The sequence below is a fragment of the Ischnura elegans genome, chromosome 3 (genome assembly GCF_921293095.1).
Source record: "Ischnura elegans chromosome 3, ioIscEleg1.1, whole genome shotgun sequence".
In the NCBI taxonomy this organism is placed as follows: domain Eukaryota; kingdom Metazoa; phylum Arthropoda; class Insecta; order Odonata; family Coenagrionidae; genus Ischnura; species Ischnura elegans.
Window position 1 is genome coordinate 35,441,786 of NC_060248.1, and position 12,019 is coordinate 35,453,804.

At 37.7% G+C, this 12,019-nt stretch overlaps 1 protein-coding gene across 1 annotated transcript; it reads left to right on the plus strand.

Moving 5' to 3' along the window:
- The first annotated feature begins 3,005 nt into the window (after positions 1-3,005).
- LOC124155657 (putative defense protein) lies at positions 3,006-11,088 on the plus strand. Its single transcript, XM_046529664.1, has 6 exons — positions 3,006-3,043; positions 4,936-5,192; positions 6,984-7,141; positions 8,265-8,365; positions 10,476-10,542; positions 10,943-11,088. Exons 2-6 carry the CDS (start codon positions 4,967-4,969, stop codon positions 10,946-10,948), a joined length of 558 nt encoding a protein of 185 aa, XP_046385620.1. The 5' UTR covers positions 3,006-3,043; positions 4,936-4,966; the 3' UTR covers positions 10,949-11,088.
- The last annotated feature ends 931 nt before the right edge of the window (positions 11,089-12,019 follow it).

Sequence of the window (12,019 nt, forward strand, 5' to 3'; positions counted from 1 at the left end):
TAACCATAATCAAAATAATTTTTTTAAATGAGCCGAAATGAGAAACATGGGCAGTTTGAGATGACTCGCCCGAAATGGCAGAAGAGAGGGATAATATGGCACTAAAGTAAGAAAAATAGTAAAAGCAAAGACGTATTCATGCTAGCAGAAAAGTGATTGCTTGAGTGCTGGCAAACAAGTAAATAAACCTTTTAATGGAATATACTTTCGGAGTACCCTCCTATTTTTAATTTTATGTGTGCATTTATAAGTTTAAACATGCCGCATACATTATATTATTTACGATTGCACATTTGTAGCTTTTCTTTCGTCCTAATTGTGTTTTCCTTTCCCATCCTCTTTGCGTTTTCAATTTCGCTGAAGACGTCATTGGTAGTTCGCACCCGCTACCACCATAAAAAAAAAAACCAGCCGACCAATGGATACCCTTGAAAATCTGTGACGTCTTTTTCAGGTACTTATTAATGCTCAGGCATGCGATTTTTCCTTTTAGAGGTTCTCATCCTCAGCCTTCTTCTTTCCTCTTCGGTTGAGATACGAGTAGTTAATTGGTGAGGAAAACGAGAAGGGACGCGAATGAAGGAAGGATCTGGAGTTCAATGGGCGGAGAACCGGTTTTACCAAAGCAAGAATGTGACGTATTCTTTTGGAGCAATCATGGATTTGATTCAATGACGTGGTCATGGCCCCATTTTCCTGTTGTAAATGTCATCAAGTTGAAAAAAGATCGGAAGAGACATGATTTACACCTATACTCCTCCCCATAGTAGGAGTGAGGCGGTTGGTGTCAGCACACCGGGTGTTTACTGAGGTATCACACGTTGTAACTTGATTAGAATAATAATTATAAGCTAATCATATTTTCTACGTCTTATATAATATGAGCCATAATGAAGCGAGATTTTGGTTAGGCAATAATAAATTATTTCAAACAGTCCACAAGTTTTGTCGATAAATACTTTTTAAAGAATGATATCCTCTTGGAATGATGTGTTTTCTGCGCAGGAAATTTGGGCTTGAATATTGCCATGGTGATTATGCCATTGCCTTGCTCTCCCATGAATCATTTGCGGTATTTACGAAAGTCTATGGAAGTCGTTGTGAATTTCAAAGGATGTCAAGTGTGCGGTCTGAGGGACGGAAGTGTCCACCGCATTTTGATTTTTTTCTAAATGTCATACTCGGCCCACTCAAATTTGTGAAAAGGCAGAATATTCAATTATTAGTATTCACATTATTTAGGTGTATCTACGGGGATGGGAAGGTTTGATTACCACTGGAACTATCTAGCGATTTGATCGATGGATTTTTCTTCCACATAGAATAATCCTCCAAAATCGCTAAAATAGTAATGGCTTTGCCTGGTTTCGCTGTTTAGTTGGGCCCTCTTCGCTTCTATAGCGTTAAGGTGTTTTACCCCATCCCATCCCTTCCAACCCTATCCTACCCCAGAGCCGTCGACGGGCTCCTAATGCGGCGGAGCCTCTTTCCTTTTTCCTTCCTCTCCAGCCCCTCCCCGGGTGATCGAGCGTGTAAGTCTCTGACTTGGTTCTCGGCCCCGGTGTGTTGTGTCCCTGAAATGCTCCCCTTGAGCCCTTAATCTGTTACCACTGGAGCTATGAATTGATGTTGAAATTGTAAGCCTGAACCACACTTATTCCAAATAGGCCTAGGTAAAGTTTCTATGATTTGGGGGGTTTATTCCAGTCATTTTGTCGCTAATAGCTATCTCTAGCTGATTATAGCTACCTATCAAAAGTTATCTCAACAATGGTAACGAGGGTAGGGCTGATTTCTTCTTCGAAAAAATAATGATGCGCCTGGGATAAATAGTAATAATAAAAACCAAAAGGAGGGTCGATGTGATGCTTTTTATCATTATACTGCAACGTTTGTTTTAGGCAATAAAAGCCTTAGCATGTTTCACGAACGTGCTCTTTTCTCTCCGCTATAGTGTTTCCCTCAGACTTCATTTTAAATGTGATTTTAAATATTTTTTCTATGATTTTGGGTTGTGTTTGGACCTTACTACCATATTCATCACTGTAAGTAATTTTTGATACCAATCAGAGGTTATCACAACAATGGTAACTAATGTAGCTAATTTCTTCGCTAACCTGACGTAACGTCCGCTAATAATAACCAGAATAAATATTATGAGCTTAACTGCGTGCTTTTCGTTCTATTTATCATTTTTTATTCGCTAATATTTTTAATTCGCTAAAAAGTATTCTTACGGCCTCTCCTTATGATTTTACTTGAAAGTTCTAGTGTGATTCGTTTGGCGAACGCTGATCCGCTGTTTCAAAAACAGAAATACAGGTATATCTCGTTTTAGGAATCACCAAAATTATTTAATAAAAAGACAATCATCAAGTTGGTCAAAATTTCACAAAATTACAACGACTACGACTCACCGTGCCACAGCCTTTAAATGTGATCTTGAAAGTATGACTGTGACGCAGTTGAAACCGGAGCCCCATTGTAATTTAAAGTAATTCTCCAATATTACGCTTACCACCATCAAGTCTAACCATCACTTTAAGGATCGTTCATGAACTAGGGTATTTTATTTGAATGAAATTGGCACATGGAATTATTAGGGCACATAGATATCCGCAAAGGCGATTTTTCGCTACATCATTCTGCCTGCCTGATCTCTAACTGCAATGTTTCAATGGGGTAATGAGTTCCGAACAAAACTCAAAATCATTAAAGAACTTGCAAATACCGCAGTGCCATCAAAAATCGTGTAAAAATACGAAAAACATGAAGCCAAAAACATTTCGATTCGCCAAAATAAAGCAGCCTCAGAAATGATCGATTCCTGGAATCTTCCGGCAGACATTCTGCAACCATTTTTGCATGCCGGGGTCAATGGGACTCCCATTCGGGCACTTTCCTTATTCCCCAACTCCCCTTACTCTGCTTAGGTCAACGCGATAAGGTAATCTTCCTCTCTGGGCGACAGTATAAATACTCATTCATATACCGTTTTTGTAGTCATTTAAAGGAGGAGATCTGGGTTTTAAGAAGTAAAGAGGTAAGTCTTACAACTCCCTCATACGTTCTCCCTTTGATTCCGAAATGTATCCTCATTTTAACGGAATGAATTGATAGAATTTTGAAAATGAAAGTGTTATTTGTTAACTTCAATGATATATATATACCCCCCACCTTTCCCCTTTTTCTAACACACTCCTTTTTCCAACACACTCCTTCCCCACTCAATCTCTCCTTGACTGATGAAGCGGCTACAACCGCGAAAGTCTTTCAGTTTTATTTTTCGTGTGAGTGTTTTCTTCTTTAAAAACCTAGAGATTGATATAAAAACGAAAAATGAAATAAAAGTGGGGAACTTACGGGGAAAGGTTGTTTCTACAAATTTTCGATGGGACGCTGCCCATCTTTCTCAAGTGAGAAGAGGAGGTTTCCTCAAGTGAGAAGAGGAGGTTTCCTCCTCTTCTCACTTGAGAAAGATGGGCAGCGTCCCATCGAAAATTTGTAGAAACAACCTTTCCCCGTAAGTTCCCCACTTTTATTTTATTTTTCGTTGGATAGCTGAGGGAAGGGGAAATAGTGGGGAGTTAGGGTCCAAAGAGGGGGGGGGGGGGGAGAGTGAGCTGAGGCAATTAAGGGATTATCGGTTGATATTTAAGCCGGGAGGAAGAAATGCTTTGAATAGCCATATGTAAGTTAATTCAATTGAATTCAGTTTGACTGGGTGGTCTGTGGGGGGAAGGGAGGCTAAAACTGATACATTGTAACAATGATTGAATTGACGCTGATGAGTGGCCGCATATTTCGCCACCGGGAAGGACGCAAAGTCAGAGGAAGTGCATGATGCCCTGTGGTTATTGATTCTTAGGTTAAGGGGGGTTGAGGATTTGCCTATATAAAAGGAGGGACAGTGTTCGCATTGGATGAGGTAAACTGCATTCTTGGAAATACAAGAGGCCGCAGGGGGTGGTGGTAGACAGGAGACGAGATGACTAGGGATAGAAGGAGGGGAAAAAATTGGGCAGGTCTTGCATCTAGGACGACCGCAGGGCGAAGGTGTACTATTGGGAGAAGTGGGTGGCTTACATAAGGGGTTCGTTGAGCGGAGTCTGCGGAGCGGAAAATAATAAGTCAGAAAGATTTGCAGGTCGTCTGAATGTGACAGTAGGGGGTTTGGCAAAAAGATTGGCTGACGACTTATTATTTTTTAGAGGATAGTTTTAGTCTTTGAGGATAGATTGCAGGGATATTATTCCAGGTACGTTATTTACCTCGTCGAGGAACATTTCATAGTGTATATACGAACGCCTCCTTTGCTAGCGCGATTCTCTTCCTTATGCCCTTACTAATGTATCCTTATTCATGTAATGCTCTGCCTAAATAGATGAATTGCTCTACCTGCTCAAGCTTTTCCCCCACCTAATTTTATCTTGAGTCTGATATTCCTCGACCGCGATGCTTTACAATATGGCATGACCAAGGTCGCGAGCGAGGAATGGCGAATAGTGAAAATCTCTGCTAACTTTGAAACCAATGGCTCGATAGAAAATTGATTGATGCGCTAGTGTTTGCACTTATCATTTTATAGTGTGAATTCATACTCAAACTATCATCAATTTTTCGATAAAAGGATTAGAGGAGGTAGTAAAAACCCGGTGAAAATGAGGCCCTTCGTGTTTCTTACGGCCGCGGCTCTGTGCTGCTTCGCTGCTGCATCTTCTTGCAACTGCTAGGTCCTGATAACTTAAAATTTTTATAAAAAAAGCCAGATCTACAATTAAAAGTTTGCCCAAAAATGTTTGTTGCACTAATATTGATCTCTGCTAACTTCGAAACCAATGGGTCGATCGAAAATTGATTGATGCGCTCGTGTTCGCATTTTTCATTTTATAGTGTGAATTCATACTTAACCTATCATCAATTTTTCGATAACAGGATAAGAGTAGGAAGTAAAAACCCGGTGAAAATGAGGTCCTACGTGTTTTTAACGGTCGCGGCTCTGTGCTGCTTCGCTGCTGCATCAGCCTTCTCTGCGGGACGCCCTTCGGGGAAGCTTAATCCCAACCACGTACCCTCGAGTGCCTGCGTGGACAAGGTCCCCGTCCTTAACGACTCAACGCCATCCACCGATCAGTCTCCATACACACTCACCGTGTCCTCGACGCTGGCCTCTCCGGGAGACGTCATCCAAGGTTGGTGGTTCCCATAATTAAGGATCACAGTTGGGAAGTGACCAAGCCATCTGCAATGATTATATTTAATTTACTTTAAACTTGTGACAATTACAATTTCATGGGGAAATGACCTGTACCCGTATACTACGAATACGTTAGGATAATCTCGATATGAAATTGAATAATCCCAATAATATTCTTAATAATCTCCAAATCTCCCTCGGATAACTCTATTTTATTATTTATTACATTTGTGATATGCATTACATTATGGTTGGTTTAGGTTTCGAAGAATCATGACCACCAAGCCAACCTTCAGCTGTAAATTCTGCGGTGGTTAGCCAGGCAAATCCAAGAAGTTTCAATATACTGAGCATTAGTCAGTGATTTCGTCTTCGTCTGTTACACAATCACAAGATTTACGTGAATGCAGACTACCTATGATTTGATTCTGAAATACTAAGTTTAAGTCATCTACATCTTCGTTCTTAGACGCCAAAATTGCTCGCTTACTCAAAAATTTGTGGTTTTGGTGCTTATCAATCGTTCTTGGGAACAACTTGTTGATGAGATTATCTTTCGATGAAACGAAATTACAAAAATTCCGAGGTAGTGAGTTCAATCTACTTGATCAGTCTACTGCAGAAACATGGCCAATACCGATAGTCAACAAATGCTTTGAGATTTGTTTACACACACGGTAGTAACATGCTTGTTGACGACTATACTTGAGCTTCTCTTTTGTCAAAAGAAATTAATTTTATATGATTTTTATATTTTATTATTTTATAACTAAAGATAAAAATGTTTATAGTATTCTATCGTTCAGGCATTAAATTGGCTAAAAGAAAACATATCATCTAGTTTTGACCGACTTGATAGACTTTGCAGTGTTACGAACTCCTAAAAATATACCCTTAAGGTCAAGGTTAAATTTTTCGTCAAGTTATTCTATTTTTTAATGGTCATTCTGTTATCCGGGGCTGACACGAATCCAGACAACCAAATGTCATTGCAATCGCTACTACCGTTCTGGAGTTATTAATGGTGTAACTAACACAATTTTCGACTCTCGTTATACTTGCAGATTGAATTTGTAATATCTATAACACGTTTTAATAATAGACCTAATATGATTTCCATTTTGTTAGCCTGAAATGATCTTGGTTCTATTACTGCGTTATTAGTTATTTATTATACACTTTTTAAATGTTATATCTCGGATATATTAACTATGTTTGTAAAATATGTTGATGGATTGTTTATAAAAGTTGTTTAATTATTTAATGGTTATTCTGTTATCTGGGGCTGAGACGAATCCAGACAACCAAATGTCATTGAAAACGGTATTACCATTCTGGAGATATTAATGGTGTAGCTGATACGATTTTCGACTTTATTTTATATTTACAGACTGAATTTGTAATATCTGAAACATTTTTAAATAATAGGCAAATATGATTTCCATTTTGTTTGCCTGAAATTATTTTGGTTCAATTCCTTTTTTTTTTTAGCTATTTTTATAAAATTTTTAAATCTTATATCTCGGATACATTAACTGCATTATGAAATCGTTAAGGCTATGCAGATTAAATGACATTTCTTCAATATTTAAGTTGGGTTCTTGAAATTAAAATTTTTATGTCGATGTCTTTTATATTTCAATGTAAATTTCAGAGCAATCAACTCTTGAACATTTAATGGATTTGTCTCCATTAGCTTGCACTGTCCATTGATGAAAAACTTTTCTTTATACAATTGAGCTGCAGTAATACGTAATAATCAATGTCGCTTTGCTTTGGGTTGCAGTTTATGCGTCTGGATTTGACGGAGCGCTATTCAAAGGACTGTTTATGCAGGCGAGAGTGGTAGGTGCCGATGTGAATGATGCCGTGGGACAATTTACGTCGGAGAATGAGGGAAGGAATCCGGCCGTGAGGAGATCCACTTGCCCGCCGGGAGAAAACGTAAATAATCGGCGGCTTTGCCGCTGTACCTAATATTTATTATATTTAATTAATAGCTATAAATCATCCATCAAATGGAAGAGCAACTGAAGCAATGAAAACAGTTCAACTTAAGGTAACTGGAGCACCTCGGTTAAAGTGACAAAACTTTGATAGAACTTGGTCACATATTCTTTGAAAGACTTACTTTCAATGGTCCAAGAAAAAGGGATTCCCATGTGCCGTTTTTTTATATTTGACGGTAAAAACAGGAAAATTTAATATATACTCTTACGGAGGTAAACAGTTTTTTCGGGTTAGCGCCACTGCTTGTAACTAGAAGTTGTTGAAACGGCATTACTATGAAGCGAAAATCTCTGACGAATCTAAATAAGTACGGGAAAGTATACGATCATGGTAAAATAATGAATACATTTGTGAAGAAAACTACCTGAAACTGGCAAGGCAGCTGGGAATCTCTTGTACCAACATCACCAAACGAAAACCACCACACCGACTTCGCATAAATTGTGGAAGTATATTTAGCTTCTCATATTTTCCATGCTTCTAACATATCTTTTGTTTATAAATAAATATGTATTTACGGGTTATCACTTAGATTGTGGATATTTAGTCAAGGTACGTAGTTGAGTCTCGGGAGAAGTTGAAGCCCAAACATGACGGACATGTATTTTAAATGGGAAATGAGCAATATTCGATTGAAGGAATGGTGCATTTTTGTGGTGAAAAAATGCCGTCTGGGAATTAAGTCATTTATATTCAAACCAACAACCGCAAAGGAAATTTATAAGCTAAGAAAAAATCTAAGTCGCGTGATTTCCCTTGCATTGAATTCGAGAGATAATCTTGAGAGATGGCCAAATGCCCAATTTCTTGGCGTTGCAGTTTGGGTTGACTTTACGTCCCCAGGATGGCAAAACAGCTCTTGCTCTAATTCTAAAATGATTTCACGGCCGATTGTAAAAAACATGCAGCTTCAAGATGCGCTATTTCGTGCCTCGTGTAAAACAAGCAATTTTTATTAAGCGGTGGTGAGAGGTTTCCATGAATTAAACTGTATAGGCTCGGCTTTCAGATTTCTAGGAATAAGAAACTAATGTGATATCCCTAATTTTTTCCACAGAATGCCATCAGCTACATGTCCCGCACAGGTATACCCAGCATCACACTTGATTGGAAAGTCCCTGAAGATGTACCCACTGAAGGTTACAGTATCTTCTTCAGGTATGTTTTGAAACCTTCTGGTTTTTATCCCTTTCCGGTTGATTTTGAACTCACTCATGCCATCTGGTAAAACTCGACTTTTCAACAATAATGAAATTTGAATCGTAAGATCAACTAATCGAAAAAATCGACATTTCTTTAAAAAAATACAGTTGGTACAAAATCATGTTCATGATGCATTTGAAAAACACTCAAAATTCATATTTTATACGTAGAAAAAAAGAAAATCTATTTAGAATCACCATCATCACTAGGCAACAATCGCGAGATTAGCTTGACCCGGCTCTCCATTCCTCTCTCCTGTTCTCTACCCTTTTCATAGCGACGTATTTTTTCTCTTTTAAATCCTTTAAAACATGTCCCTTGTAACTCATTCGAGGCCTTCCCTTGCCCTTTTTCCCTTCCACCTGTCCTTTTGCGATCGTTTTCATCAGGCCATCATGTCTCATAATGTACCCCCACTAAGTTGTTCCGTCTTCCTCTTGAAGTTTTAAGAAGACTTCTCTTTTCTCCCACTCCTTGAATCACTTCCTCGTTACTTACACGGTCGATCCATATTATCCTCATAATTCGTTGGTAGCACATTTCCTATGCTTCCATTCTTGACTTCTCTGCTGTTGTCAACGTCCAAGCCCCGCTTACATAGAGAAACATGTTCCATATGTAGCACGTGATGAATTGTTTCCTTACTTCATTGCTTTCATTCACAGCTGTAAGAAGACTCTTCATTTCGTAGAAGTACATGCTTGAATTATTTGTACATGTTTGAGGAGTCTGTGACTTTTTGCATTTTTCTCGAAATAACTGTAAATATAACAGGACTCCCCTTACTTGCCATCTATTAGAAAACAGCTGTGAAATTTTGAGATATTTAAGTTGTTCAGTTCGCGATTAACAACCATTTAAAACAGAAAACCTTATGAATTTTAACGATAATGGAGAAAAAAAGTGAATTTAGTGCACTAACTAAATACTATTTTTTGCATAAAAAACTTTCGCCGAAACCAAGGAAAGACTTTATAAAAACTATGGAAACTCTGCGCCATCTATGTCAACGATGAGGAAGATGTTTACTTAATTTCGCTATGGTCGTACCAGCACAATTAACGCCGAACGATTAGGACGCCCGAAAGAGGTCGTGACGATATGAAATATCCATGAAATGATGCTGGACGTTCAAAATATGAATGTTCGTGAGATGACTGATGCCGTAGGCATCTGAAATAAGCACTCATGTCACATTTTACATGAACGTTTGGACATGAAAAAGCTAACCCTTCCCTAACGGCGCGAATGACCTCAGCTTTCGGTCACCTCATCGAAATACTATACCCTCAAAAATGTGGTTACGAATGCATTACGCAAAAATGCATTTTTACATGTTACATTTTTACGCAGGAACATGTGCGTGCATTTACAAGACGTCCCAGATAAATGATTTGTTTTTTAGAAAACTTGCTTATATTAGTCAGTTCAGTTACATGGATTGCATTTTAAGTAAACGGACCATAATGTTTCTTGAATACATCGGGAGTGACTTTTGTTGATGACAAATTAAGTATCAATGCATTTTCCAGATGCATTTTGGTCCAATATTACTCTTACAATTAGTAGATTCCACTCCAATAGTTGACTCTAATATACTATTAAATATTAAATCTACTGGACTTCAATTTTTACTCTTAGTAGATTTTCGAATGAGCCTTATTAGCCGTTTGAACTTTGGTTTTCGCGAAAATTATCCTAGGTTGCGATGGGGTCCTAGGGGTGGAAGTTTTTTAAAAACAGTGTGTTAAGTATAGGGTATTAAACTAATTTTTAACAATTATCATTATCGAAAACCTTCATTTTACAAAGAAATCTTTTTATTCATGACATTTCCATTTTTATGAAGCAAAGTAATTGTGTTAAAAAATTCCGGGGGGGGGGATGTTCCGGACCCTCCCCTCTCGACGCCGCTGACATCAGCTTTCTGCCCCGTATTAAATTTCTGGCTGAAAAGAAGGAAGTTATAGTCAGTATTATATTGCAAATCATAAAAAATTACATTTAAATAGAAAATAAATGTTTTTATTGTATCATTTTACTTTTCCTCTTTTTTTTCTAACAGGGCTACGATAATGGAATCCTTTCCAAGGTTTTGGACCAATGTGGATTCTCCTCCAATAGCGATTCGGGTAAGGAAAGTGTGCCAGTCATTTTTTCCACAGCAAAAAATCAATCCTCTTTCTTAGCAGTTTTCTTTATTTGGCGACAATCAAAATGGTTCTGGTGTCGTGTTTTTACATAGGGTGACTAGTGCCATTTTTGTGGAAAAATGGTGGATATAAGCCTGATGAAATTACGTGGGATATCGCATATTGCTGTAGCCAGGCATTTACGTTGTCACCGTAAAAGATTTTATTTTTTGTTTTTAGATGATAAGGTGATAAGATTCGTTTGGTAATGGATACAAGTCTCATGGTTTTCTTTAATGCAGAAATTATTATTTTCTACTAAAATCAGTTTCAAATTGATTTCTGCCTCGTTTATTAGCGTCAAATTATTATATCGTTTTTTTATTAAACCTTTTTAAAGGCCTAATGCAGCATTCTACTGGCAACACATCGAGTTTATTAAGAAAACAAGAAAATATCTGCGCTCGTTCCTCGTTGTCGCTGTTTCTGACCTGTGATTGCGACATTAATTTACAGGCCGTATCACTTCATCCATATCATCGTTCATTACGTATTTTTGTACAATTTTGATGGAAATACATTTTATTGATATGTATGTAATATTATTAATTAAATACATCTCCTTTTATCAATTTTATGACGTTTTGGGCAACCTTAGTTGCTATCTTTATACTTTTGTGTACTTTTTAAGTTCGATATTCCTGTCAAAATCCATTTTCGGGCATGCATTTTCCTATAGTTTCATGGTAAGTGTGATGTCGCAACCCTTTTTTTTTAATCTCTAACAATAATAAACGTCTATACTCTCTGGAGCTTCATTCTCTCTCTAGCCTCCAATATGGCTCTCTTCATAACAATCAATTATTTACACTCCGATCACCATAGCGCCCTCAACTCCCAAAACAGCAATATAAAAATAAACATGCATACAAACAAACATACAATTCAAACATAAATAAATAAAACTCAATAACATAGGATCATCATCCAACATCAAGGGCGCGACGTTACATAAGGTGTTCCGAATTCGACGGTAAGGGTCCCCAATCGGGTGCCTCCTTTTGCCACATTTTTTTAGGAGCGAATCGTGATGCCCGGCAAAAGTTGCGTACCCGGATGGGTATTACAGATATGATTTTTTTTCAAAATCGGTTAATATCTTCCGTTCGCCACTTTGCCTTGAAATTTTGAAATTTTTAACGAAAAACGTAAAAAATGTAAATAATTTAAATTTGGTTTTAGCAAGCACTCATTTTTTCCAATGGTATATAACATTGGTCTTTCTTTTATATTTTAGACCAAATACGTGAGCTCTATTCCTTTTAATTATCGAGAAAATGATGTTTTATCGTGTCCCCGTAAAAAGTTTTGTGGATAGGCAACCCGCAACACACCATCTCATTCTACTCTGTGCATGCGATAAATGACCCGAAATGGAGATGTTCTTCAGACAAAAACGTGTTAATCATGTCTGAAG

Coding starts and splice junctions, on each gene's coding strand:
- LOC124155657 (XM_046529664.1), top strand. CDS start 4,967: ATGAGGTCCTACGTGTTTTTAACGGTCGCGGCTCTGTGCTGCTTCGCT. Junction 5,193..6,983: donor TCCGGGAGACGTCATCCAAG/GTTGGTGGTTCC, acceptor TTTGGGTTGCAG/TTTATGCGTCTGGATTTGAC. Junction 7,142..8,264: donor CTTGCCCGCCGGGAGAAAAC/GTAAATAATCGG, acceptor TTTTTTCCACAG/AATGCCATCAGCTACATGTC.